This window comes from Aspergillus puulaauensis, chromosome 2, assembly GCF_016861865.1.
Source record: "Aspergillus puulaauensis MK2 DNA, chromosome 2, nearly complete sequence".
Classification (NCBI taxonomy): Eukaryota; Fungi; Ascomycota; class Eurotiomycetes; order Eurotiales; family Aspergillaceae; genus Aspergillus; species Aspergillus puulaauensis.
Window position 1 is genome coordinate 3,737,979 of NC_054858.1, and position 26,916 is coordinate 3,764,894.

The 26,916-nt window shown below is 51.7% G+C and overlaps 13 protein-coding genes across 13 annotated transcripts; 5 read left to right on the top strand and 8 right to left on the bottom strand.

The window, feature by feature from the left end:
- Positions 1–172: 172 nt before the first annotated feature.
- On the bottom strand, positions 173–1,872 carry APUU_21531A (sugar porter family MFS transporter; the record flags this gene model as incomplete). Its single annotated transcript, XM_041700293.1, has 4 exons — positions 173–588; positions 636–1,188; positions 1,251–1,300; positions 1,347–1,872. The coding sequence occupies 4 exons, from the start codon at positions 1,870–1,872 to the stop codon at positions 173–175; spliced, it is 1,545 nt and encodes a 514-aa protein (XP_041553293.1).
- Positions 1,873–3,606: 1,734 nt separating this feature from the next.
- On the bottom strand, positions 3,607–3,915 carry APUU_21532A (uncharacterized protein; the record flags this gene model as incomplete). The annotated part of the gene is made up of 1 exon (XM_041700294.1): positions 3,607–3,915. The coding sequence occupies one exon, from the start codon at positions 3,913–3,915 to the stop codon at positions 3,607–3,609; it is 309 nt and encodes a 102-aa protein (XP_041553294.1).
- Positions 3,916–4,034: 119 nt separating this feature from the next.
- Positions 4,035–4,238, bottom strand: APUU_21533A (uncharacterized protein; the record flags this gene model as incomplete). The annotated part of the gene is made up of 1 exon (XM_041700295.1): positions 4,035–4,238. One exon carries the CDS (start codon positions 4,236–4,238, stop codon positions 4,035–4,037), a length of 204 nt encoding a protein of 67 aa, XP_041553295.1.
- Positions 4,239–4,575: 337 nt separating this feature from the next.
- Positions 4,576–5,664, top strand: APUU_21534S (uncharacterized protein; the record flags this gene model as incomplete). Its single annotated transcript, XM_041700297.1, has 3 exons — positions 4,576–5,024; positions 5,077–5,425; positions 5,488–5,664. The coding sequence occupies 3 exons, from the start codon at positions 4,576–4,578 to the stop codon at positions 5,662–5,664; spliced, it is 975 nt and encodes a 324-aa protein (XP_041553296.1).
- A 237-nt stretch (positions 5,665–5,901) lies between these two features.
- Positions 5,902–7,541, bottom strand: APUU_21535A (uncharacterized protein; the record flags this gene model as incomplete). The annotated part of the gene is made up of 7 exons (XM_041700298.1): positions 5,902–6,342; positions 6,425–6,715; positions 6,800–7,062; positions 7,106–7,248; positions 7,300–7,325; positions 7,387–7,424; positions 7,484–7,541. The coding sequence occupies 7 exons, from the start codon at positions 7,539–7,541 to the stop codon at positions 5,902–5,904; spliced, it is 1,260 nt and encodes a 419-aa protein (XP_041553297.1).
- A 631-nt stretch (positions 7,542–8,172) lies between these two features.
- On the bottom strand, positions 8,173–10,446 carry APUU_21536A (putative chromatin structure remodeling complex protein RSC3; the record flags this gene model as incomplete). The annotated part of the gene is made up of 4 exons (XM_041700299.1): positions 8,173–8,598; positions 8,657–8,927; positions 8,975–9,395; positions 9,444–10,446. The coding sequence occupies 4 exons, from the start codon at positions 10,444–10,446 to the stop codon at positions 8,173–8,175; spliced, it is 2,121 nt and encodes a 706-aa protein (XP_041553298.1).
- Positions 10,447–11,336: 890 nt separating this feature from the next.
- Positions 11,337–12,217, bottom strand: APUU_21537A (alpha/beta hydrolase; the record flags this gene model as incomplete). Its single annotated transcript, XM_041700300.1, has 2 exons — positions 11,337–11,675; positions 11,729–12,217. 2 exons carry the CDS (start codon positions 12,215–12,217, stop codon positions 11,337–11,339), a joined length of 828 nt encoding a protein of 275 aa, XP_041553299.1.
- A 358-nt stretch (positions 12,218–12,575) lies between these two features.
- Positions 12,576–13,752, top strand: APUU_21538S (uncharacterized protein; the record flags this gene model as incomplete). Its single annotated transcript, XM_041700301.1, has 2 exons — positions 12,576–13,116; positions 13,172–13,752. The coding sequence occupies 2 exons, from the start codon at positions 12,576–12,578 to the stop codon at positions 13,750–13,752; spliced, it is 1,122 nt and encodes a 373-aa protein (XP_041553300.1).
- Positions 13,753–13,983: 231 nt separating this feature from the next.
- Positions 13,984–16,218, top strand: APUU_21539S (uncharacterized protein; the record flags this gene model as incomplete). Its single annotated transcript, XM_041700302.1, has 1 exon — positions 13,984–16,218. The coding sequence occupies one exon, from the start codon at positions 13,984–13,986 to the stop codon at positions 16,216–16,218; it is 2,235 nt and encodes a 744-aa protein (XP_041553301.1).
- Positions 16,219–16,441: 223 nt separating this feature from the next.
- APUU_21540A (uncharacterized protein) lies at positions 16,442–17,701 on the bottom strand (the record flags this gene model as incomplete). Its single annotated transcript, XM_041700303.1, has 2 exons — positions 16,442–16,582; positions 16,643–17,701. The coding sequence occupies 2 exons, from the start codon at positions 17,699–17,701 to the stop codon at positions 16,442–16,444; spliced, it is 1,200 nt and encodes a 399-aa protein (XP_041553302.1).
- A 1,092-nt stretch (positions 17,702–18,793) lies between these two features.
- Positions 18,794–22,707, bottom strand: APUU_21541A (DEAD/DEAH box helicase; the record flags this gene model as incomplete). The annotated part of the gene is made up of 5 exons (XM_041700304.1): positions 18,794–18,812; positions 18,880–18,935; positions 18,985–20,389; positions 20,441–22,393; positions 22,457–22,707. 5 exons carry the CDS (start codon positions 22,705–22,707, stop codon positions 18,794–18,796), a joined length of 3,684 nt encoding a protein of 1,227 aa, XP_041553303.1.
- A 673-nt stretch (positions 22,708–23,380) lies between these two features.
- APUU_21542S (uncharacterized protein) lies at positions 23,381–23,701 on the top strand (the record flags this gene model as incomplete). Its single annotated transcript, XM_041700305.1, has 1 exon — positions 23,381–23,701. The coding sequence occupies one exon, from the start codon at positions 23,381–23,383 to the stop codon at positions 23,699–23,701; it is 321 nt and encodes a 106-aa protein (XP_041553304.1).
- Positions 23,702–23,927: 226 nt separating this feature from the next.
- Positions 23,928–26,784, top strand: APUU_21543S (uncharacterized protein; the record flags this gene model as incomplete). The annotated part of the gene is made up of 2 exons (XM_041700306.1): positions 23,928–25,311; positions 25,397–26,784. The coding sequence occupies 2 exons, from the start codon at positions 23,928–23,930 to the stop codon at positions 26,782–26,784; spliced, it is 2,772 nt and encodes a 923-aa protein (XP_041553305.1).
- Between the last annotated feature and the right edge of the window lie 132 nt (positions 26,785–26,916).

Below are 26,916 nucleotides of genomic sequence, written 5' to 3' on the forward strand. Positions count from 1 at the left end.
TCTATAATATTGAGATTTGAAGAGAAAGTTGAGTAAATGGGAAAAGTCCGCAGATACTGTTGATAGCTCAGGACCCGATTAATGGAAATGGGATAGACAATCGACGGGGAGCTGAGTTGCCACTGGTCTTGATAAGATGGTGTTCATGGGCATGTATGGACTGAACTGCTAATCAGACCTTGCTAGCGTCCTCAAAGCCCATATCAGTAGGCTTGGACTCCTCATTAATCGAGTCCTTGCGGTGAGCCTCAGAAACAGACATCGAGCGGAGTTCAGATCGGTAACTAGGGCTCTTCCACGCCTTGGAAACATTCTCATACAGCTCATTGACCTGCTCAAGGGACAAGCCCTTAGTCTCGTAGATCATGGTGAACGAGAACACGAACGCGATCCAGCAGAAGCTACCCCAGATCCAGAACACGTTGGACTGGGTTGGGTTGAGTGCGCCAGTGAGGTACGGTGTAATGTAGGATAGCAGCCAGTTGAAGAACCAGTTTGCTGCGGTGGTCATGGACAGACCTTTGGCACGGGTTTGAAGGGAGAAGATCTCTCCAGTGACAACCCAAGCGCAGGGACCGAAGGTGGATGCTTGTAGATGTTAGTAAGAGTTTACTATATAAAGAATGGGTGCTTACCGAAGAAAGAGACATAGATGCAGATAAAGGCGAACTGGGCGCACTGGGAGCTGAAATTCGAGATCGGAGTTGCGGCACCACAGGCGGAGACAATGTATTGAGAGACACCCATACCGACTGCCCCAGTCAGTAGAACAGGACGTCGTCCGAAGCGGTCGATTGCCCAGAGACCAGGAAGAGTCATGACGACGTTGACGGAGTTGACGATGACCTGCAGGATGAAGGAGTCGGGCAGGCCTTCGACATTGTCCGCGAAGAACGAAGTTCCGTAGTAAATAATGAAATTGATACCGACCAGCTGTTGCAGAGACTGCAGGATAATTCCGGTGATGGTGCGTTTACCAGCGGATCCCTTGAAGCATTCGAGGTAAGATGCAGAGCCGATGGACTTTTCATACTCCCAGTTGTTCTTCAGCTCTTCCATCTCGGCGAGGAGGTCTGGATCTTCAGGACCCAAGCGGCGGAGGAATACAAGAGATTTCAGAGCCTGGGTGTCGTTGCCCTTTTTGATAAGGAAGCGAGGAGTCTCAGGGAGGAAATAGAGGCCGCCAGCCTGTTCAGTAAGATACAGTAAGCTGTCTTGTTCTGTTTAATTGGGGCTTGGAAGAGAGGTACCAGAATGATGGCCCATGCGAACTGGATGGCAAGCGGGATACGGTAGCTTCCTATATTTTATTAGCCACTGTCATGGAGTCAATGAGACTGACATACCGGTGTCAGGTCTGTTCTGCGTCGCCCAGTTGACAATGGCAGCCAGGAACAGGCCGATTGTGATGCAAAGCTGGTAGCATCCAACAACAGCACCTCTGATCCACTTGGGCAACGTCTCGGACTGGTACATGGGGACTTGAGCAGAGACGAGGCCAACCCCCAGACCGGCGAAGAAGCGACCAGCAATGAACAGAGGCTGTGCTGTAGCGGCAGTTTGGAGGGCGACACCAAGATTGAAAGGCAGCATGACCGACAGGATGATTCCCCATCGTCGACCAGTAATGTCTGCCATGATACCAGCTGCGAGAGCACCAACGAAGGTGCCAACCGACAAGATGGAAACGATGAGGGCGATGCGGCCTTCGTTCGGGTTGTCGAATTCCTCAAGCCAGTAGGGCATCGTCTGGATGCCTGAGATGGTCCCGGTGTCGTAGCCATAGAGGATACCACCGAACGAGGCGAACAGGCCGACCATGATGGCTGGCCAGGCGGCGCCCTTCTCATTGGAGGGGCGGTTGAATAGCATCGCGATGTGTGAATACTTCCCGAGATTGGCACAAAAGAAGGAAAACAGAGGTGACTGGAGTAGGGGGCGATCGCCTTAAGTACTGACGTCTGACGGACTATCACCACGGCAGAGACGATAGCGGAAAATGATCTCCTCGAGGCATTTTAAAGCTTTTAAAGACCAGGATTGCGGAGAGTCGAGCCTATCGCCAAGTTGGTGTGGGGTGGACTTACGCACTGCAGCCTGGGACAAGACCAGCGCCAAAGGTTCTTTGAATGTTCGCTGCCAGCATTGTCAACATATTTTGGACGTTTCAGGGCCTGAACGGGCCATTCAGCACCTGCAACCAAGGATCCAGGATGCAACGCCACCCACGGTCACAATCGGCTTGTCCAATTGACGCCAGCACCGTCTTGTATCTGTGGGCCGCCAATCTTCCCCGTGGGTCTCCGCAAAGCCAAAAGATTCCCAAGCCCCGCGAAACCGCCAACTAGACGAGGGGACATCTTGGCGGCTGCGATTTGCCGTCGAATTGCCATGTCCAAGACCTCGTTAGCCTGTTGTATTGCTTGTTTCTTGGACACTGGAAAGTGAGCCGGCTGAGGAACCCGTCCGGAAGCCATCGGCACTGTGCTTGCCTGCCCTTGCGGTACACTGGCTTCTCTCGACAGAACGCAAAAACCTCAGTTTGCAATCCTTTGGCCTACCACTTGCATTGGATCTGGCTCTCGCTATACCGGAGGTTGCAGCAGCATCAGCAAGGCCCGAGTGAGGACGGAAGCGCGGGGGCATTCCCGATGTGGCCGGGGGGCCGGAATCGACCCTCGGGCAATTATCGGGGCTCTCAGCGCCCGACGGAGACGATCGGTACAGAGATGGTCTAGGCTAAGCTGCAGGTGGAGCGACAAGGGTCAAGCGAGCTCGGCGCCTCGAAAAGGGACTCGGTGAAGGTTGGATGCCGAGTGAGACAGCACCGTGTCTGCCTGTTCCGAAAGAAAGAGACAAGGGAAGAACCCGATTTAGGGGCGATAATTACTTATGGACTGTATCCAACCTTATTTCCATAGGCAAAGCTGCCAAGATGTTCAGTGTATTGCCACGTCGATTGCAACGATGACGACTTGATACTGGCTATTCCGAGAGAGTTCAGCTCTAAAGGGGAGTAGGTTTATTGCAGTATCGTTGGCCACAACTCAACGTTTGTCCATGGCCCGATGCATCCCGGTCTTGTTCTTGTTTAACATACTCGTCACGCCGACGATTCACATGGATCTTCTGACAGGCATAGATGGGAGTGACCTGCAGGAACCGTCCATGGCCGCGAATGGGAAGGCGTTGGGATGATTCGGCTGAAGACAGTGATGAGGTTAGAAATGTCTTGAAAAGGTCAGTTCTATTGCTCTCTAGTCTAGCCCAGGTAAATGACAGTCTTTTCGTGAGCATAAAAGCAAACCGGTGACATGGTACAACCGTGCCCCAACGGCAAACGCATTGTGCCGCCCCAGCTTAGTCTGCAGGTTCAAAAAGGATCGCTCGCCGGATGTCCTGTTGCGCAGGATGAAGTCGCGCCATTCCGGTGTAATTTCAGCAAACATGATGAAAAGGTGTAGCCTGTCTTGGGCCACTAGAACACGCCTGCTCACGTTAGCTCCCTGCTTGCTGTCTGGCATTGGTGGTGTGCTGGAACGTACCGATTGGAAGACGCAGGCAACTCCTTGATCCACGCCACGAATAAGGCAGCTTTCTGCATCTTTACCCTGCTGCTCTGGGGGACATCTTGGCGCTTTTGCACTCGACAACAACCTTGACCTCATGTGTCGTTGTGGACTGTAGTTGACCATCGGTGATGGCCACGATGCTTCTTCCGGCACCTCCAGGAAAAGTCCCGAATATAGCCTCGAAATGCACCCTTGGGTGGCGCCATAGGGCTGTAGAACCTCTAGCAACTTCGGTTATTTGGTGGAGTAGGAAGATCAGAGCCGCATTGACCGGCGCCTCGTCAGTGTCCTGGAGCTTTGTGGGATAGCCCCGGTCGGTTCTGAGAGGGACCTGGGCGAGCATTGGGAGTATATGGCGGAATGCCCCCGTGTTCTGAGCCTGAGTATCGCGTCGAGGAAGCTTTGGAAGTCCTGGGAATCGTTGAGTAGCAGGGTGGCTATCGCGACGTTTCTGCTGAGGCCCTATGATGCCGACTCGAATTGTTGGGTGTCCATAGGAGTTACGAACGTCCGGAACGACAAGAATTGTTCCTTCGTCACTTTGGAGCGGGACTGGTGATCTTTGAACTCAAGAAGGGCCATGTTCTCGACCCTGGCCTTCCTGGCCGCCACCCACCACTCGCCAGGGATCTTGAGAATCGTAGCAGATGGGCTTGCGGTAGACATTGTGGATTTGGGAATGCTATTCGTGAAGTGGTGACTAGGGGATGGGAAGGATGAGATGTGAAGGAAAGGAATGTGTTACTCGAGACTCTAGTTTATTCGGGCTGCAAGGCATTGTTTGTCCACAATGAATTGCTTATGCAACCAGAAGATGGCCGTCCTCTGCACAGCAATGGCTGTGAATACTCTCAATCTATAAACTCAGTCTTCTTGGTCACCACACCACCAGCCAAACCCAAAATTAAATCTTTCGTCGAAGCTCATATGATCTGAACCCTCCCTTCCTCTCCGTCTCTTTATCCTACTTCTCTTCCTCCCCAACCTTTTGCTGATAATCAAGATGACGAGCGCCGCCATTCGTGACAGGCTATACAGCCTCTGGGCCACTCTGACTGATCCGAGGATGGACCAGCTTCTTCAGCGCGACAATGTTGTACCATCCAGCTTTCTCACCGATAGCAATATTAATCTAATTCTCGACGACCTCTCACCCTCACAAACCGCAGGAGAGAACCTAGAGAAGAAACCGCCTGTTCTTTTCCTCCGGCGTCCTACCACCATCATTACTGACCACCCCATTAATCATTACAACGATTTTTTCAGGAGCGTGCGCATAGACCCCTCGCCGGCGGTTCGGTTGGAGAAGATTTTTAGTAGCGAGTGGATGCCCTTCTACCGCGGAATGCCTCTCGCCCGCTACCTCGACGACTGGGCCATGGGCGGATACCCCCGTTTCATCCCACACAACGTCCCAGATCTTGCCACGTTATGCGGAATCCATAGCGTTGCGTATGTACCTTCTTATCACCGTTTCGTGGCTCCTTTCTCACACGCAATTTAGAACCCCCCACGCGTTGAATGCGGAGACACGCGGGTTCCTGAGAGCCGGCCCACCCACCGGCATCCAGTGGGAAACCTACATCTACGAGTACAGCGAGAGCAAGCCCGATGGTAGTACTGTCAACCCTCACCTGATTCTACTATCCGCGCAGTCCTGCACCGGCGTAGACAACACCATCAGCTTGGGCGAGCTTACGACCATTGTCACTGCCATGCGCTGCCGAGCATATCAGCCCGCTGTCTTTGATGAAGACGCCGTCCTGGTCGGCGACGTGGAGCAGTCGGAAGACGGTAACCCCAAGCCAGATGACGAACGGAAGCTGGCGTTCAAGGACGAAAAGAGGTTCCCGGTATGTTATCTATCCATCTTCAATGCCGAGATACGTACTAACCGATCATATTGCTGGACTAGGTCATCATGGTTTCCCTCGTCGGCCCCCAGCATGCCAGGGCTATTTATGCCTGCATGGACGGCTTGAAGCTTTGCATACGAATGTCGCGATGCTACATGATACGCACGGACAGCGAGGAAATGTTGCATAATATCGCCGGTGTCCTTCTCAGTAGTCCATTGACGGAGAATGCTTAGGAGCAGGATTAGGCAGCCCGCAGTGTGAATTTCTGTACTCGCTGCTCATCGAAATAGAGATGCAAGACTGGAAAGGACTTCCTAATGGAGATGGTTCTGATATGTAGATGTGTCTCTATCTTTTTATGAATTGAATGAATGACAGATATAACCCATGTTAAGGGAAAGCTGGTTCCATATATCATATGCCCATCCAATTACCGTACAGTCGACCAGTAATCATACATCTATCTCAACTTATACGCTCTCTTCCCCCTTTCCACTTTTCCTTTTCGGCCCTGTAACTGCCCTCGCCAACCCCAGAATGCTCAGCTCAGTTCCCTTCCTCCGAAGCTCCCCAGAATCCGGATTGTCCTTGTCCTGCAACAAGGACAGTGATTTATTCCAGCCATCCTTTATGACAGCCCGTCGGTGCCACGCCAGCCAGACTCCCATTGTTGCAAACGTCAAGGGAAGGGCTACAGCCCAGTACAGCCAGAAGTGCGAATGTGACCATCCGCCTTCTGACGGAGCGTCGAAGTCGAAGAAGTTTGTCCCAAAGACACCCTTTCTAGTTAGCATTGCCTCGAGGACAAGGTATTCAACGAGGAAAATGGGCATCAGGCATACAGAAACAAATGTACCCGGAAGATACACCAAACTGACAAACGCGATGGTCTTCATCCTCTCGCCATCCGCCTGCAGAACGAGGTTGAATCCCTCAATTACTGGTCAGCTTAAAGCATGCTGCATGGTTTTGTTATAGGAGCCTGGGACATACCAAGTTAATCTCATTCAGCAACCTCTCATTCAATGATTTTGACTTCGCCTTGAGGGCGTACGCATTCTTCTGCTGGAGGAGAAGCTCCTGGTGCGAATCCAACCAGTATCCTATACGTCCCCCCTCCTGTATCCCAGCTTCATCTTCTTTCCGCCACCTGTTCTGCTCCTCGATGAGCCGAGACAGAGTGTTTTCGGCGACGTCGATGATCTCGCTGTAGTGGAATGCGTGCCGGGCAAGGTCGTGCAGGTCCGGGAAGAAAGATTTCTTAGTTATGTTGGAGCGGCCGTCCTGTTGTAATTGAGTCAGTTGCATTAAGGACATTCAATCAAGTACTAGAATAACCTTTTCATGATCTCGAACTAAGTCTCTGACCTTCCAGTAAGTGCCTTCGTACTGCTTCAGGACGAGTCGGGAGAAGGCGGCGTGCCAGGCGAAAGGATTGCGCTTCCGTGCGCCAGGGCAGGGGAGGTTCCTGAGGAAGTTGTCCTGCTGAGTATCGGTAAAGGGCAGAAAGTCGAGGAGGTATACGAGTTGTCTTCCTGTTTGGTGGTTCCAGGTGATGTGGAGACTGGGCTGCTTCCAGGTATAGTGCTCTGCGCTGTCGACGCGCTTCAGTTTGAAGCAGCTCCACGATTCTGTTCATGTTAATGGAGGCAAGTCTTCGGGAGGGTGACATACCCTTTGGCGTAACTCTCTCACTGGTATAATCATACTGGCAGTGGGATGTCCCATTGAGGTCCTTGTCTATCACCGGCCAGAATGACTCTTGGAACAAGCCTTGGTAGTCAACATGTTTCTCGGCAACCTTCCTCGGGCAGAATCTAGATTTCATATTAGTACTCGTTAGATGGGCCGGATTCTCTGGAACTTACATCGCCCAATTTGCGACCGAATCTTTCTGTATTTGCGTCAGCGCCTTTGTCAAACAATAATACTCCCAGGACCACGCGGACATTTACGACAGCCAGATCCGACCCACGATGAACCCATTCGCTGTCTATACCTATGTATTAACTCCGGCAATATATTATTCAAATTAAGCGTTGGGATCCATACTAGTTTCCTCGTAGATGTGGATATCCTGCGGACCTAGCGCTTCGTCGTTTTCCGCCATCGAAACTATGGGGATCGCAGCCCTAAGTTGCGACTTTGAGTGAAGAAGTCAAACCATAAATTCACAAGGGGGGTTGTTCTATTATATTACTGGAATATAAAAAAGAAATTGTACTTTTAGGGGCTTCCTCTGCGCCTCGACTCGGGGGATCCGATGGAGGCTGGACTGGGCGTGACTTTTACGCGCCCACGAAGGAAACTCGACAGGGATACGCGGAATCTCGCATCGGGCTGTTTCTCTCTCGTCCGTGCTAAGGGTATTCATTGGATGAGATATTGGTGATTGCCCTCAAAGGTGCCGCCAGCCTTTCGTCTGGATCGGCCGTGCAATGGGAGCCGCCAGCTCGCCAGCTCGATGTGGCAGTGTGCATAGTACAGCCACAACTGCAAGGCTCTCAAACGCACCCGAACTTGCGTGACCATTAATGACCATTAATTCAGTGCCCGGTAGGATTGCAGTTTTATGAGGCTCGAAGTGATCTGGCATGGATCTTTCTCACACCCCCTCCTTCCTGGTCACCAGGTGGCCACGATTAATTATATTAGCACGAATAGCTGTTGACTTCCGTGAAATTATACGGTTTACTGCACTAGCAAGTACATACAATGAATAGACCACCCAAACCAATGTCCTAGCTAAGAAAAACCCTCCTATCCCCATCCCAATCGAAATCAATATCCTCCCACAGCGCCGCAAAATCCAGCTCCCGCTCATCCAGGGCATGGGGCTCAGGCTGTGCAGTTGTAACTGGCGGACCAGGCAGCTGAACGGCAGGGATCAAATCATTGGAGCTCTCTGGCTGGCTGATACTAACGGTGCCAGTATTCTGCGGGGAGAGAACAGCGTCAAGCACAGAGCGGATGAACCAGAGTCCTCTCGTGCGTGTTTCGTGATCCCCTTCTCGATCTGGGAAGAATGTCTCCAGGTGTGCGGCGAATATAGTTAGGTTCTGGATTACCTCGGCGCGGGGGAAAGAAGGGCTTATGCTGTGGGTGTGGGACTGGCGGAGGAGTTCCTTTGATAGGACTCCGGCTGCTGGGAGCCCGATGTACGAGAGCTGGAGAGTGTTAATTTGCTTTCGTGGAATGGGGGTTATTGCTGTGCAGCGTACGTACATCATTGCACGTCAGATAGTCAACACTGCCCAGCCGGACCTGCTTCGAGATTATATTTAAGATGTGGCTGATTATCTGACGGGAGGCGTCGATGCATGAGTCCGTGGCCTCACCCGTTCGTTTCGCAACGGTTTGAGAGAGGAGCAGCTCCTGGAAGAGGAACTCGAGATGCAGAGACGCTGCTGCAGGCTGCGTGTTCCCTGTCTCAGGAGACCACTGGAGGAACGTTGGGAGGCCTACTCGCAGCTCATTTGCTTCCTGGCGTATCTTCCTATATGCCGTCAATAAACAGGCCGTAACTCTAAGCAGGGTACGTACTTGACCATCCCTTGCAAATCGTCTATGTTGTAGCAAAGGGACACCTCCAGTATCATCTCTCTGAGGATGCTCATGAGGAGGAGAACCCTTGCTTTCGAGCTTTCGCCCCCTGAGCCTTCTTGCATGTCCCATCCATCTGGACTTAGACGTTGGAGTGCAGCGTCGCGGACTGGGGCGTCGGCAACCACGTCCTCCCAGGCCAGATCTACCGGAGGCTGCAGGTTACAGTAACGACGGCAGATACGCGGAGGGCGCCCAAGAAAGGTCGCCAGTTCCTTGTCGTTGAAGTATGCAGCCACAATGGCTCTACTGCGGATTTCGGAGAGAAAGAACGGCGCTCGCTCGTCGACTTTCCCTTGGTGCAGCCCAAGAGCGAATATGATGGTAGCGACATCACCGTCTGCTTTGGATGCTCGAGAGTCTGTATCCGCTTAGCAGTTTGCTTTTCGCTGATAAGAAAGAATCCCACCTGTAGGCCCATGCATATCAGCCAGGAACGTGGTAAGCAGGATTGTCGCCCAGGCCAAAGGATCGCTCGTTATCCCCAGGTTATGGCTAAACTGCAAACACATATCCAGTGCTGCCAGGCTGATCTTGCGAAACCCTTCCTTGTCTTTTCCCGGCATGCCCTCTTGACGGAGCACTGCTTCATTTGGGCTGATTTGATACGTGGCCCTTCCAACAAACCCAAGCAGCGTTCCGATCGTGTCCCATCTCGGCGCGATAACGTCCACGTACTCTTTCAACGTCATCTCAGGATGCGTCTCAATCGCTGTTGCAGTGTTCTGGAATATACTCCTCGACCACTCCAGGAGTCGTCCTTGTCTTCCGGCACCAGTCGAACCGCGAATACATTCCTGATACAGCCCCTTCAATCTAGCCAACACCTCCCAGGCAAGTGGCGGACCGAAGTACATCCCATGATACAGTTCAAACCGGCGATCAAGCAGCTCTCTATAAAACGAGGCATACTCAAGCAGGGCCAGGATCTGCGCCCCGACCTCCACATCGCGCGGATCAACCGCTGCAGTACCGGCAGTGCTACCATCGGTGGGCGACTCGCGCCCAAAGTGCTTGAGATTCTCAAAAAAGTCCCGCGAGTGGCTTGTTGGGCCTAGGAAACTAAGCGATGGAAATGATTCCTCGCCCTCGTTGGGGGTCTGGTTCTGGGCTATGCTTTTGTGCGCTGGCACGGACGGGGCTTTGCTTGTCCAGTCGTAGAGCTTGTCTGGCTCGATCTCAATAGAGGTAGTTGTCCTTCGTGCCCTTTGGGGTCTGGATTGAGCTTTTCTTTGTCTATTTTCACGCGGTTTGGTTAGTGGGCAGGGGTGGTAGATGCATTGGTCTGTTCGTTGGCGCGCAATGCAGCGCTGGCAGACGGGGACTGCGTGGTCGCATCGCAGCTTAGAGGTGCGGCAGGGCTCGCAGGAGGGCTGTTGGCCGTTCTTTCGGAGATTGCCTGTAGTTGCCATGTATTACATCTAATAATGCAGTCCTAGTGTGATTATGCGGAGGGAGTCAGTGGTTGATGTGAGAGGGTGAGATTGGAATTTAATTAGTCATGCGGGCTTGGCTGAATACGAGCTAGACATATAATGAACTATAATAAATGTAATTATAGTTTAGTAAATGGACTTGGTAATTTTAAAGTAAATTATAAGTACTATTATTATTGGTGTGATGTGAGATTTTGAGGTGAATTGAATATCAATATGTGTCCAGGAAGACAAATGCATCCTATCAATGGTAAATATCTGCACTGGACTGTGCTACACTTCCAATAAATGCTATTCTCGATCTTTCAATCACTAGAACGACTGACTCGCACTGATCAATGTGTGCCCTGGGAAATATTTAAACTGCGTTCTTCCCCGCTGACAGTTGTATGGCGTGCCAATATACTCTTCTGATCTCATCCACTCTTCTAGTCTCTTCTTCAAGCCCCACCTCTATACTTCCCGTACAATGGCAGTTGGAGTATTGAAGCAGATTGCTTAGTTACTGAATATTGAACTGAGCGAGGAGAAACCAACCAGACCTTGGAGAAGGTCCGGTTCCAGACTATGAAGTTGGATGATGTCCTCGAAGTTGTCAAGGAGTATGACAAGTTCTTCCACAAGGGCAAGTTTGCTCCTAATAAGAGCAGTTCTTAGTTGCCAGAATGAGTTCTTTGATGAGCTCTGCAAGGAGAATTTTGAGGGTACTGGGCTGTCGTTTGACGGACTGTGATAGTTTCCTGTAAGTCTCTTTATAGTACTCAACTAGCGTGAACATAGTAATTAACATATCATACATGCTTCACTGAACTGGGTCTTATAATATGACTCCAGTAAGTGGTGTCTACTTATAACAATCAATCACCTTAGTTCTGCACAACCCTACTCGCAACATCCATGATAGCATTTGCTACATCGCCTGGCCGACTCAACATAGCAAAATGGCCCGCATCAACCGAGTACGTGTGTACCCTCTCCTTCCCCGCAATAGCAGCAATCCTCTGCTGTCCAACGAGTGGAAATCCAGTATCCCGGGTGCAGAAGATATAACTCGTGTCCACGGCTCGGTACGCCTCATACGTGAGTGGAGTGGACATAGTCGCCGGCGCATGGGGGACAATATCAGCCAAATATTCCTCTGCAGCAGCATCATCCAGATCATTATAAAAATTCTCCCTGGGGTTCTTAGGGACCATCATGTCGCCCTGTATATGTGAGCACTGGCACCGGTACTTACAGAATGTGGCGAAGTACGTACCTCCATTGTCATGAAACTGTCTAATCCACCAGGTAATAATGTCGCAACGCTTGCTCCAGCTGGGACTATGAATGAAGATAAATAGATCAGACCAACAACGCCGCCCTTCTTGCCTTGCCCGGCGAGGCCTTTGCGTGTGAAGCCCTTGACGCTCTCTGTTCCAGGGACTCCGGCGTACGAGTGCATCAAGAGGATGACATTCCGTTCGCTGGATATAAGAGGTTCGAGATATTGTCTCTGGATATACTCAGCATCGTCGTAGGCCGTTGTCGAGGCTGGCCCGCCAACTGAGGGGAGAGTTATTGTTTCTGCTTGGTAGCCTTGGTCACGGAGGATAGTCGCAACAAGGTCGAAGGTGGACCCTTTGTGCCAGGCACCCGGGATCAGGAGGATTGTCGGGTTATGGTTCGCCATATTTTGAATATTGGAATTGGGTGAGATTGTAGAGATATGGTGGGGAGTTCGCGATATAAGCAGCGGCTGTTTCATCGCGGGGGACGGCGCGAACGGAGCCCGATGCGGACCGATTCTGGGTCTCAGCATGTTAGTTAAAATATTAGCCTGCAGTAGTGTCTGATGTGAGTCATGAAGGCTGTCTCTTTTGATTTTCTCTCTGTTCGGTGTTTTCTTCGCCATGATCTATACACGTGCTGTACATTTGTTGTTGTTGTGGGACTCGATTTAATGAGGGGATATATTATACGTGTACACAGTTGATGGGAGAGAGTCCGGTGCTTCATAATGCGCAATATACTGGAAATAAACAGGAAGAACATGTTCCCGGTTGGTTATTCAAGTAGCTGCATGCCCCAAGCGCAGTTCTCTATTTGATATTCTTTCATCCACCATGGACCCCTTTGCTCAACTGCCCGCAGAACTGATCCAGCACAGCTTAATTTATACTCCTGATTTTGTTGCGATAGAAGGTCTTCTCTCTGTGTCTGCACGAGTTAATGCGGTCTTCAAGGCTCAGCCAAGTATTATACACAGCATTATACTGGGAAACACCGTTACCAGATTTCCTGAAATTCAAAGGCTTATCTACAACTTAACCCTGATCAATGCCTTCTATTACCCGGACCTTCCCCAATATCGGCTGACATGCGAGGGCACGCCAAAACTTGATTACAAGGCCTCAGTCGAGATACTCCACGTGGCCGCCAGAGTTCAGAACCTTGCATGTGCATGCCTTTCCTTTATGCAGGATACCCTCGCCTCGACCTTCAGCGCGATACCTGCAGGAGGACTGAGTGGCCCCGAGAGAGCAGGCAAGGCACGCAAGCCATCTCCTGGATCGAAGAATACCGCACCTATTGGTCCCTCTTCCACCTCCACCATTACTCCGCCCTCTGCAAAGCGGCAACAGGACGCTGGAACTGGCCGGCAGAGTCCATACCGGGTCTAGATGCATACAACGTCTGGAACGATATCAACAGAAATAAGGCAGAGGAGATCTGGACGGTAGCCGCTGTCCTATCAGGCTAGGTCTCAGTCCGACCTACGGACGCCGTCCCGAGCAGCTGAACAGTCTGGAGGGATCCAGGAAACACCCCGAGGGCTCTGAGTTCTCGCGAGCAGCGTGGAATTTGTCCCAGCTTACACCGATTCCATTCATCGACTCTTTCGACCTTCCCCGAAGTGGTATACCCACGCCCATCTGGTCTCCACCCCCAGTACCGCCTGAAACTGAAGCAACAGCATCAGCGTGCTGGCAGCTTACGCCGGAGTACCGCTTGGGATACCCCATGCACGTTGAATACTTCCAGAATACAGCCCTTCTGGTTCCCCGACAGCTCAGGAAGCCGTCGCTTGGCATGACGCAGTTTAAATCCTGGTGCCGTCTGGGGCTTGTGATCTGGGATTCCTGGCGCATGTACACCGTCCGCCTGTGCCATTTCGGGCCCAGGTGTGATGGACCGAATCTGCCGAACCCAGATGGGACTGTCCAGGATCCAGACGAGCAGGAACCGGACCTGGTGCCGAGGTGGTTGGCGCTAGTGGGGGAGAGAGTGTCGGACTGCTAAAAAATTAATAGTGGTATAAAATATAAAATATAGATTAAAATGCACTTAATTTCTGTATTGTGGCTGTGTATATCGGACTAGCCCTAATTGTAGCCTCAGTCAGACATCCGCCGCTGCCTGGAGGAGCCTGGACCTGCCTAGAATCTTGTTACACCAGGCCCAGTGATAAAACCGTCCAGTTCCCCGGAAATTCAAAATTTTACCATCACATTTCATGCATATCAACTAGCAATGACAAAACGCTCAGCCAACCCCTCCAGCCCCAATCCCCCCAAACGGCGGGTCAAACCCACCAGCGTCGAGAAGCGCGAGTTCAAAGTCACGAATCTGACAGATGGCGAACAAGTCCACCAAACCTGCATCGCCATCCACGGCGAGTGCCAAATATTCGACTACGCATACGAAACCAATTTCGTGTCCGTTGCTGTGACCGATAGCTTCAACAAAACCCAGCCAGTCCAAAACTGGCCACTGCATAAGGGCCAGTGGAAGGCCCTCGCGATGCTCGTCCCCGGCGCTAACAAGATTAGCCTGAAACTGCACCATGCCGGTGGGATTCACGACTCGGTGCAGCTTTCGCTGAATTATATCCCGCTTCTGCAATTGCCGCCGCTCCATCTGGCGATTCTGGTCGCGCGCGACTCGCCGCTTTTAATTGACTGTCCGCCGTCCAAGTACGGCGCTGCCTCGACAGCGCATAGTGGTATTGACGCGGCGATTGCGAAGTTCCGTATGGCCGCGTATATGTGGCAAGCCTTAACGGCGGAGGACCTTCGGCAAAAGGGCCTAGGCAGACGTGCTTTCCGGCTGGATGAGGAGTGGGGTGTTGACACTACTATACGGGCTGGACACAATGGGGAGGATTCCACAGGCTCAGTTCCAAAGGTGCACATCATCAGGTCGGAGAAGACAGTGGCTGAGCTTCGCGATCCGCAGGTTGCACAGCAGAACCGCCGTGGTCGCGACCGGGATGCATTGCATGGATACTTTGAAGCTGCGCTGCTGAAATCGGGAGCTCCGTTTGAGTCGAAGTCTCGGCCTGTTGTCGCCGGGATGCTGCTGGACTCGCATTATGATGCTGAGCACTCGCTGATTCTGGGCCATGCTGCGCTGGGCTGCCATAAGCCTGATGGTCTATCTTTGGGTATTTTCGGTAGTCATCTCACTTACGCCTGGCCGCGGTTTCTGGAGGAAGTGCCTGCCTGTCTGACGGATCTTGGGTATCCTGGCGATACTGTCGCTAACGATAATGGGGAAAGCAGCACCGCCAGCCAAGCTTGTTTCATCGGTCAGGGCGCGTTTCTGCACGAGGTTGGCCATGCCTTTGGTGCAGATCACACAACAGGAATCATGGCCAGAGGATACAACAAGTCCTGGGCGATGAACTTCATCGAGCACGAGAACAATGACGGGCTAACAAATAAGGCGAAGTGGGATCTAAGCGACGTCCTCAGATTCAAGTTGCTGCCGCATTTCGCACTTCCTGGAGATGAGTATCCTGTCTCCAGCGAATTCAAAAATGCTACTATCAGCATTGAGGCCGACTCCGAGACACACACTGGCCTGGCCGATGAAGGCTCTGAGGATTCCGAGCTAGACGCCATACTCAAGATATCCTGCAAAGCCGGACTCGCGCTCGTTAAAGTCCAGAACGGCCTGAATGATCCCAAGGAGTACAACTTCGTCAATGAGGAAGGGACATACGGCCCTCCGTCAACCATGCACATCAACACGACCATCGAACAGTTTGACCGTTGTCAGCAACTATACATCACAGCTCTCGGGATGAACGGTAAAGAACGGATAGTCTCAAATGCCTGGAAGCTCCTGCAACAGAAGCCCTACATCCGGATCCCGGGAAGCGACGTGGTTCTGCGCAAACAATCAGTGGCCTCCGACAACTTCCAAGAAGGAGACGTTGACCGGTTTATCACATGGGCTGTGCTCCTTAAATACCGCTCAAAGAAGGATGGCGAATTGTATCGCGCGACATCCATTGACCTCCGTGTGGGATGTACCATGGACGGTGCAGTCGTTCACTATGAAGATGGAACTCATCAGAATTGCGGGCCTGCGCGCAATGAGCAACAAGGAGGAGAACATCATTTCGGTGGGCACGCTTCAGAGGACCACGATATTCCTGATGGGCAAACTATTTCCGAAGTGGTACTTTCTAGGACCAGGAAGGGGTGGGGAAGTCTATCCGGGATTCGGATGGCGCTGAGCGACGGTGATGAATGGGGATGTCTTAACGAAGATTGGGACGAGGATGATGATGAAAGCGAACAAGCGGAAGATGAGCCTGTTGTTACACTTCAACCGGGGCACGATGAGGAGATTGTGGGCTTCTTTGGGCAGAGTGACCGCAATTCAGGATTCACACATCAGTTTGGTATTTTGACGGCTCCCAAGGGTGTCGACCTGCCGGATGTCGTCTATGATATGCCGGAGTTGAACAATTTATAGCTATTCAGTACAGATTGGAGGGGCATAGGTGAGCGGACACTACCAATTCAGCCTCCAGTGCAGCAACAAGTGTTAAGAATTGTATGGGACAGATGCATCATATTATGAGATAACTACCTCCAAGCCGCTTTCCAGGTATCTTCCATTCGCAGAATAGATTCCCTAAACAATACCTACAATCCATCATTCAAAGTAAGTGAGCCTGCCCAATAGGTTCGCATTCCTATGCTGTGCCAAACTCTGCCTCCATATCCTGAGCTCGTTGAACCCCTGCCACCGGTTCATGGTCATGACCACCTACACGCTCGCCACACTGAGGGCATCGAGCCTCTTCCATCGGCATCCCGCACTCACCGACGGTGAACTAGAAGGGGATTAGATGTTTTATTCTTTCCTAGCCAATCGTGGATCGCGGTGTGCTTACCGGGTGGTTGTTCCGACAATAGTACCAATGGCCAGTCCCCTGAAACTGGACCGCCATAGCCTCATACACCTCTCGCCGCTCCTCCGCAGTCACAGAAGTATAGAATGGCTGGCCGTCGCAAAACCTTTTCGTCTTTGCAATATCATCTTTCAAGTGGCCAAGTGTCCCCAGGTGAGATAGGTAGAGACCCTCGCATTCCTGCAGAGATTCCTTGATTTTGTTCCGAGGCAGCAGCGCAGGGGGGATTCGCGGGGCCTGGGCTTCGGTTGCGATGCAGTTAAGAAACAGCTGTGACACTAGCACCTGATACAGCGTTGCCTGGACTCGTTCAGCGAGGAACTTTCCATCGGAACTTTGACCTCGAACTGCATGGCATTTTTCAAGGAGTTCGGGGAGCTGGTTGCGAACCTTGCCGCGAAGCACAGAGCAAGTGTCGAAAGGGACAGCGGGGTTTTTGCAGATTCTCTCGGTCTCCCATAGGATCACCCAAGTCAATCGAAGGTGTAGGCATTCGCCGCGAATACTAAAGCCAGTGAGGATGCCTATATGCTCCGTGGTGTGTTCATTTCCACCTACTACTCCCGTTCGTGCTGCAGCCGATGCGAGCAGTTCATTTACCCTCCCCAGCGGTTGCTCAGTTGTTCGCACCCTTTTGAGAAATTTCTGCACCCGGTTTCTCATTCTACCGTCTGTGGAGCTGTAGGTGTCTATCGTCTGCTGAACTTGAGCGGGGACCATGCTGTCGAAAGGATTGTTCGCCAGCCACTCCGCGAGTTTGCTTCCGTGTTCATCCAAGGCTTCCTCGTGTAACTGGACGGTCCTCAATATGTCGACATAGTCCCTATTGGCCATGACAACAAATCGTCGAGTCGACTCGTCGAGTAATGCTTTCTTGGTGATCCTGTTGTAGCGGTGGATATCTCTCAGTGATCCCCGGCATTCGGGGCAGGTTGGCGCAGCGGAGCTGGTCATTGCCCGCCATGATAACTTTGGTCGGATCAGCTCCTCAGTGGTAGGTTCTATCTCGTAGTGATACTTTATTGCCATAACTCCGTCCATCGTGAACCGAGTAAAGAAATGTCCACATGACAGGAAAACCAAGGGATCATCCTCCACGTCGATCTCAGCATACTTTTGAAACATAACAAGATCAACGAGTTTCTCCAGCACTTCCTTCGATCCGCACTCATGACAGAGCTTTGAATCAGGGCAGCGCTCGCCACAGATTCCAGGGCACCGATGTCCGCATGATAAAAACTTTTCACAGCGCTTATTGCACGGGACAATCTCGCAGGGAACTGCACAAGGCAAGTCGCACTGGTGCTGGCGATGGGTACAACTCCATCCACAAGTCTGGGCGCAGGGAGGACATGGGTCGCTACACTTTCCTGGACATCGGTTGTGCACGCAACGTACTTCACAAGGAAGTCGACAGGGAGAACAGGCTCCGCTATGGCAGGTTCGTTTGCAAGTATGTACGCAGGTTGTGTATTGTCTGCCACATGGAGCAGTGCATGCCCCGTGCTTGCCTGACTCATTGCACCTCCAGCACTCATTCCGGCAAGCGTGTCCGCAAGTACGAGGACTACCACAGGGGCTTGAGCACTTGATGCTAGCAATCAACTTGGAACATGGTGCCTGGGCCTGGTGACCACAAGACAATTGTCGGGTAACAGAAACGGGACATTCCCGGGACTCAATTTGTTCGATATCTCGACATTGGACCTGAGCAGTATGCCCGCATGGAAGGGTAACGTCCGGGATAACCTCTGTGCAATCTCCACATGACTCATGGCATTTTTTTTGACATGCATGGCCGCAACTCCTCATGACTGTGCAAATCTCCATACACTTGACGACGCTGTGAAACTCGTTTGAGTGACATTTGAAGGTACATGTGTGGCCACACTGCAGCCGCAGCCCACACTGCTCAGCACATCCTCCCTCTGGGGCAAACTTAGGGAAGTCGTCTGGTGATGAGACACATGCCTTACTATTCGGATGTCGGGGACACTGAAGCTCGAGACTCCGACCGATGTTCGAGCCATCTTCCAGCATTTTTATCACGGATTGCCACATAGGGACGTGGCAAGACGTCTGAGCATTGCCAATAATGTACATCCCGTGCTTGGCCCGACTGTGACCAGAATCCTATATTAGCGTGGCTCCTCTGGACGAAACAAAAACAGTACCTTAGCAAAACGTTGATTCTGTTCGAGGTCTTCAGAAAGCCGCACTGGCGAGCCCGATTGCTGCGAACCAAAGATATGATCACAACACTGGCTTCCTCGCCCTAAAAGCGCGTCAGTTTGATATTTCGATCTTGAATGGCATAGACCCACCTGGAAGTTATCAACGGTGGCCATCCGCAGTTGATCCGACAGCGAGCCTTTCATAGCCCTGCCCTTACCAGCGGCTAAATCCTCTACATCATAGTCACCCAGGTCGGCCAAATCGTTGTCGTTGATAATAAGGTCGACGATGTTTTCCAGCATCCCCTTCAGGAGCTTCAATTGAGCCACGTATGGCGTCAAGACAGCGATTTCGCCACGCTTGTATTTACCTTGGCGACAAAGATGGGCAACAAGAGCTGTGACCATCTGAGCCTCCCATTTATTTGTCTTGCTTTGCATTGGATCTTCAGGATCGCCAGGGTCTTCGATATTTTCATGGTCAAGCCAAAAAAGCCTTCGTTTGACCCCTGGGACCTCTGGGTAGAAGCTAGTGTTTGGGTGATCCCGGAGTTTTGGATATAACTGCTCACGGATAAGCGAGGCGATGCTAGGATGCATTCGCCGCTGGTGATTAAGCTGTGCCACCGGGAATTCGAACGTAACTGATTCTGCTGCAGCAGAGCCTCTGCTGGCCATTGACAGATTGGTACCTGCCAACCGCTCAAATAGCGACTCGTCCAAATTGTATCTAGGGCCCTTTGAATCAGACTCCATTGACAGATGCCGGCGGGAAATCTTGGGACGAAGTTGCAGGTGGTCACCTATAAATATCGCATGCTCGACTGATGGAAGCAATGCAGTCAAGAGGTGGGACTCCAGGACCTCTCCAGCCTCCTCGCAAATAAGAACCTTGGCTTGAAGAGTGCGCAGCAGGTCAGAATTGTTCGCCAGACCTGTCGTGGTGACGCCGACTACGTCGACTTGCTCAAATATTTGGGAATCCCTTTCCGTAAATATACTAGTATGAAGTTGTTTTTCGCTGGCATGCACCTGGACAAGGTGTTCCAGAAGCCGCAATCGTTCCTCCTTTCCCGAACTGTAGAAGTATTCGTCAAGACGTGAGCGTTCGCTGTGCGTCAGCGTCCACGGACCGACCGATAGTAGTTGATCAATTGACCGTTCTTCCCCATTTCCCTCTAAATCCCCTGGTCCGTTCCCACTAAGCCAAATATTTAGTTGCTCACGGCCAGCGGATTGGCCTTCCCGTATCTGCTCTTCATATTGAGGGTGACGGGACGCCAGGAACGCTTGAGCTATAAAACAACGACCTCGTCCAAGCTCTGTTAAGACACGAGTAATACCCGCCGACAGCTCGTTTAACACTTGTTTGCTATCACGGATATTCCTTCCTTGCCCTCTTGTTTTAGACATACTGCCCCTCTTCTTGTACGCTTGAAGGGAGAATGATTCCATGAGTGGAGACGGGCTGTGCGATCCTATGCGGAGGATTCGGCTTACCCCAGATGCCTCTAACTCACCGAGGAACTGGTCAAGCGCGTGGTTTGTATAGCAACTGCCATCTACCGGTCAGTAAATATCGGAGTTTTCATTGGTCGTAGCTTACACGCATAAAATAGGACCCAGTCCTAGGCGCTCCTTGTTATCCAAAAGGCATTTGGCGATCTGGATTCCAACATAGGACTTTCCCGTCCCTGGCGGGCCCTGGATCAGCGCAAGTTCATGTGTTAAAGCTGAAACCATGGCCTCCGCCTGCCCAGAATCAAGTGTGGACGACTGACAAAGCCTTCGTTGCATAGATCGGGGGTCGTCCCTTGGTGACAAGATAAGGGGCATGATATCGCCCTCCTCGTCACCCGTTCGAACTTGAATTGACGAAAGATCCAGCATGGCGCCCTTCAAATAAAGTGGTGGTGGGATACCACTTCTCGCATCGGGTAATTCTGTCAAATGTTGCCCAGCTATCAGGCTCCCCACACCTGCTTGTATCCATTTTCGAAAGGGGATGCGGGAAGGGTTTCTATCGAGTTCCTGAAGACAACACAGGATGCCTTCAAATTGGTTGTACTGCACTGCCGGAAATTCCACCAGTATCAATGGCCTTTCGGTGCCACGTGAATTGGTCATTTGAACTAATCCAGAGACGTCCTCTTTGGATGGCGTTGTTGGAAAACATAGGGTAGCCATGGCTCTGTCCACGTCGCTGACCACATCGCGTACAACTCCGGCTGGAACCTCTCGGGCACGGTCGAGATCTCGATTTGATACTCGCAGGAAAACCACATGTGTATCGTCCTCCACCTCAGCATCAATTAATGCCACCAGTCCGCCTCCTTCCCTGAGACTCCGAGAGTTCAACCAATGTTTCCGTCGCTTCTCTAGACTTAGTCGCTTGATTCGTTGGAGCTGGTCAAATTCAACTTCCATCTCGATACCTTTGACACCACTGCCGGTAGAATGTCGAACCTGGGCGTCATAGTAAATCCGCATTGGTGTTGGGCTTTTTTGACGTACGAGCTTACGCTTCGCTGTCCAGTCAGAACCATGCACGATGATATTCCAATTCTCGATCACCATTCGAACAGCGTCCCGAAGGAGCCCGGAGGTATCCTCACGCAACAATCGGAACTGGGTATCGAGAAGCCGACGAATCCCTTCTCGGTGGTGACCACTGGGCAGTTTACATGCGTCGTAGGTTGGAAGAAAGTCTCTTCTCTTGCTGTATATTTCGGAGAGTGTGGGCAGTATACGAACTCCCTGTATGGCCGCATGATCGTTGTCGTGGCGGCGGCCAGCATCCGATAAATCGCCCGGGAAATCCACCCGCGATAGGACAACCGACTCTGACTGCTGTGACGCTGAACTGCGTTTCCTTGGTTCAACAATTTTTATGTTATCTCCCATTGCGAGAATGTCGACTATTTTGTTGATGTTTCCGTAAGTCTGTCGCAATTCTGATGAGAACTCAGTGGCAAGTTGTTGGTGATATAAATAAAGTGCACTAAGGTCGTTGACCATGCCTTTGAACTCTAGCCGCAGAACTGCGGCTTGATTTACCGTCAAAAGATGAAGTAATGCATCTGTGACCAATATTAATTGCCATAATCCATTGTGTCTATTTTGTTGGTCGTCATCTTCCGCCGGCAGTAGTGTTTCTTTGAGGCAGTCCACAACATGCTGGAAAAAGGACACTCCTCGGCTACCGTTGAGACCATAGACAACGTTGTAGATAGTTCCGAGAGCCTTCTCGACAATCAGAGACTTCAAAACGTCCTTGTGGGCGATCACACGGAGGAACAGAAGACAGTCAGGATCGAACATCGGAGTTGTGACGCTATATCGAACCGAATACTTCGTTTCAACAGTTTGCTTCACTCGAGAGAGGCCATCTTCGGTCGCCAAATGCTCTATAACAGCCCGTCGCGACTCTTCCGATCGATCGATATCGGAGAGCATTATTTCGAGAGATTCTTTCAATTGAGTCGGGGATTCGCTTTCGTTGTGTGCTCTCCTAATGGGTCGGTCGGTGGGCTTTCTAGGGTGGAATGTGTTCTTCTTGCTGATATCGAGTAGTTAGATAATTGTCAGAAGCCTCTTGACGGGGGAAATCAATTTCACTAACCGGGACACAGTTGCCCTGCCATTAGCGTCTTGTAAAATACCCCGTGGGGACTGGTTCCCTGGATTGAGGCCACGGGTCTGGGCGTTACAATGCCCTGAACCGGATACACCAACGGGATTCTCCACCAGTTGTCCATTAGGCTGCGGCTTGGAGTGTAAATTGTTGATATTCTTGAAGCCGTTGTTGTCTTTAACCCTTCGACGTAGAGTAATTGGGCGCTTGCCAGGGACACCGTTGCTGTTGTTTGCCATGGCGGGCAAGAGCACAATTGACCGTCTCGAGTCAGCAGAGGGAGTTGGTTGAAGTGAAATAGGGATTGGATCTGTTGAATTGCAATGGCAAGAAGCAAACAGAAGCTGCATTTGCAGAGCAGGTAAGAAACAGGGATGTGTTAAGATGAAGTGGATGCCGGCGGGAATGTTGAAGGGTGTTGTGATTTTCTCTCACTCCTCTCTTTACTCTCTCTTCACTTTTCAACCCCCTCCTTCCTTCTCTTCTATCACTGAAAGCCCTTCCTTACCAATACATTCACTGCTTATTGTGTCTGTCTATTGACAAATTACCCTTTGTGGTGCCTAGCATCCAGCCAAGCTCGGTGTTACGCGGATTAGAACTGAGCTACCAAGCCAATGAAGGTTTCACGGTCGGATGTCAATAGGCAGATGTAACACAAGAAAACATCTTCGAATAATCTATCGTCAACTGGTCTAGGCTGTACTCGAAGGTACGTTTTAGGAAGGCTATTCCCAAGGCTAGTGTTCATTGTCATAATGCCGAGTCTGGTTTTATTGTGCTAGGCGCCATTCTCAAGCGTTGAAACGATCGTAAAAGGAAATCCAGAATACTGACGAGATAACAGAATGTCGCAGATGAAGCTGATATTTTCGAACCTCAGAGCGAGTCCAGATACTCCTGTCCACAGTCATGGCCACTTTAGACGCTCTCAAGCACGCCCTTAGGCAGATCGCCGATACACCACTGCCAGCGCTTCATCAGACATTGTCCGACGCCCTGTACAGCTCTGCCTTCGATCTCCTATTACAGGGCCCTGGATGGACCTCGTATCGAGACTTAATCATCCAGCAGCTATCTAAGCTACTAGGGCCCGTCTTCGACTCGCGGGAGCACGTCTCTGTACTGGAAATTGGACCCGGCTCACAAAGTATTCTAGGGCATCTCTCAGACCCGATGAGAAGGAAGATCACGAAATATGCTGCGTATGAGCCAAATGAACTTTTTTCATAGGAAGATGCAAGAATGGATTTGCCCCAACTCTCAAGCAGAGCACCCGTTTCCTTGTTTAGCGAAACCCCCTGACATTCATCAGACCCCATTCATGCCAACCGACAACACAGGGCCCGGTCCCATTAGCGGAGCGCATGACAACAATGAACGATTCGACATCGTGCTGTTCTGTCATAGTTTGTATGGAATTAAACATAAAGCCGGTATAATTAAGCTAGCGGTGGACATGCTTCAGGAACAGCCCGAAGGCGCAATCGTCGTTGTATTCCATCGAGATGGGGGCTTACAAGAGCTGGGCAGCTTGGTATGTCACCGCACCGCTTCGCTGCCTACGAGAGAAATCCGCATACCAAACACCGACGAGGCCGTGGACCAGTTGAATTCTTTCATTGCTGGGTTCAGTGTACAGGACAGCACAATCCAAGGCAAATGGCGCACCAAGTGCCGCTCCCTTGGCCACTCTGACGATGATGCCCACCCGGGGCAGCTCCAGTTTAGGTCACCCGAAATTGTGGTCACCTTTACTAGGCACGCGGCATCGCTACAGGAACTCACCATGCAACTTCCGGTGGTGGAAAAGCAACGAACCATCAAAAACAGAGAGGCCCGACTGAATCACCGAGCGGCTATCGTGAGGCCGACAGAAGTACGACACATCCAGGCGTGCGTCCAATGGGCTCTAAAGCACGGCACCAGCTTGACGGTCATTGGCGGCGGTCATAGCGGTCATTGTCTATGGCCCACCGTTGTCGGGGTTGACATGAGTGCTTTCAATCAAGTACATATTCAAACTACAAGCGCGGAAGACGGCTCTAACCCCGGCTGGATAATCATCGTGGGGGCTGGCTGTACTTCCGAGGACATAATCCGTGCAGGCAAGGCAGCTGGTATAACAGTACCATTGGGGGCCCGGCCAAGCGTGGGTGCGGGACTGTGGCTACAAGGCGGCATTGGACACCTGGCTAGAATGTACGGACTCGCATGCGATTCCATTGTGGGTGCTGTACTGGTCTGTGTCCAGACTAGGCAGGTGCTATGCATCGGCCATGTACCAAATGAACACCAACCAGCTGGTGCCATCCGTCCAGAAAATGAAGCGGAACTACTCTGGGCAGTAAGGGGCGCCGGGACCAACATCGGCATCGTGGTAAGCGTTACTTTCAAGGCCTACGCGGCTCCGACCTATTCTGTCAAGACCTGGATCGTCCCACTCAGAAACAACCTCGCCGTGCGGTGCAAGCTTCGCGATTTTGATCAACGCCTCGCGAGGAAGCTTCCTCGCAGTTCCTCTGCCGACGCGTATCTCTACTCCGAAGCTGGAAAGCTGCATCTTGGCGTGGCCGTGTTCCAAGCCCTTCCAGCTGCTCCTGAGGCGGCATCCGAGAGAACGCCCACAACTGGACGAGATATTCTAGGCCCAGAGACGAGTTCCAGGCTTGTCGATAGTATCGGCTTATTCGAGGTCGACATGTACATATCCGGCATGCACGGAGGGCACGGCGGCGGGAAGACTTCCTCGTTCAAGCGGTGTTTATTCTTGAAGGATATCGGTGAACCAAGTGTGGTCGATGTCCTTGCAGCAGCTGTCGCGACTGCCCCCTCGCCCTTCTGTTATCTCCACCTGCTCCACGGCGTTCGGCTGCCGAGACTGGGATTTTGCATGCGTGATAACCGGCGTCTGGCCACGCGAGCTAGACGAAACACATTTTGCCCAGGGAGTTGTAGACTGGGTTTACCATGTTGCCCGTTCCATATTACCGTTAAGCTGCGGAGTCTACGGCGCAGACCTCGGACCAGACCCCAGAGATACACCCTTGGCGGCTCGAGCTTTCGGCCCTAACTTGTCGCGCCTCGCAAGTCTTAAGCAGCGGGTCGACCCACAGAACGTACTCGCCTACGCCTGTCAACTGCCAAAGAATACAATAGTGGGTAATCCAAAGCTCATAGTTCTCATCACTGGTGAAACCGGTGCTGGCAAGGACTATTGTGCTCAGATCTGGGTCTCGGTGTTCAGTAAAACCACCCGAAGGAGCATCACCGCGCGTACAGCTAGCATCAGCTACGTAGCCAAGCAAGAATACGCGGCAGCCAGTGGCGCGGATTTTAACCGCCTGCTCCATGACCGCCAGTATAAGGAGCAACACCGCCCGGCTTTGACGGCCTTTTACCAGTCGCAGGTGTGGGAGGAGCCTTGGTTACCAGAGGAGCACTTCATGAGGACGGTCGACGAGTCTCGAGACGTCGATGTGTTGTTAATTACCGGAATGAGAGACAATGCACCAGTACCATTATTCTCACATTTAGTACCGACAAGCAGGCTAATTGAAGTCCGGGTCACCTCTGGTGACGAGACGCGACGGACTCGTCGGGGTTTCTTCGAGCATGGGCTTCCCGACAATGCCCTGGACTACTCCCCCAATTTCATCTTTAAAAACGAGAAACCCGGGGACGACGCTGTAAAATCCTTTGCTGAACGACATCTTGTTCCTTACCTACACGAGGATCTACAACGCCTTGCTCACATGGTGCGGCTGGTCCCCGAATTTCCGCGCCCAGGAATCGAATTCCGCCATGTGCTTAACATCGTTCAACGTCCTGGGGGTCTTCCCCTTTGCACCTCGCTACTGCGGTCTCACTTCATCGGGGACTGGACGAAAGTCGACGTGATAGCGTGCTGTGAGGCGGGTGGGTTTGTGTATGCAGCGCCACTGGCTTCAGAGGTTGACAAGCCCCTGGTACTGATTCGCGAAGCTGGGAAGCTTCCCCCGCCTACCGTCTCGGTCCCGAAGTCCACCTCGCACATCGGAGCTTCGGTGGTCAACAATCCAACAGAGACGAGAATGGAGTTAAGTCGAGATGCCATCCCCAGAAGCGCGTCGGTGGTCGTGGTGGACGACGTGCTCGCGACAGGAAAAACACTCTGTGCCGTACTACACCTGCTGCAGGAAGCCAGCGTACGAGCTGAAGATATCAGTGTCATGGTTGTTGCGGAGTTCCCCGTTCATCGTGGTCGCAAAATGCTGCACCAGCGTGGCTTTGGCAGGGTTAATGTACAGAGCCTTTTGGTTTACGATGGTGTTTAGCTTGCGACAGTCATGCAATATTAGGGTACATGCTCATGGTTGGATTAAGTTCACTTTCTTTTGATATTTGTTGACTAAATGATGATATTGCCATTTCCTAATACACAACTGGAAACCATTGGCCCCCTATGA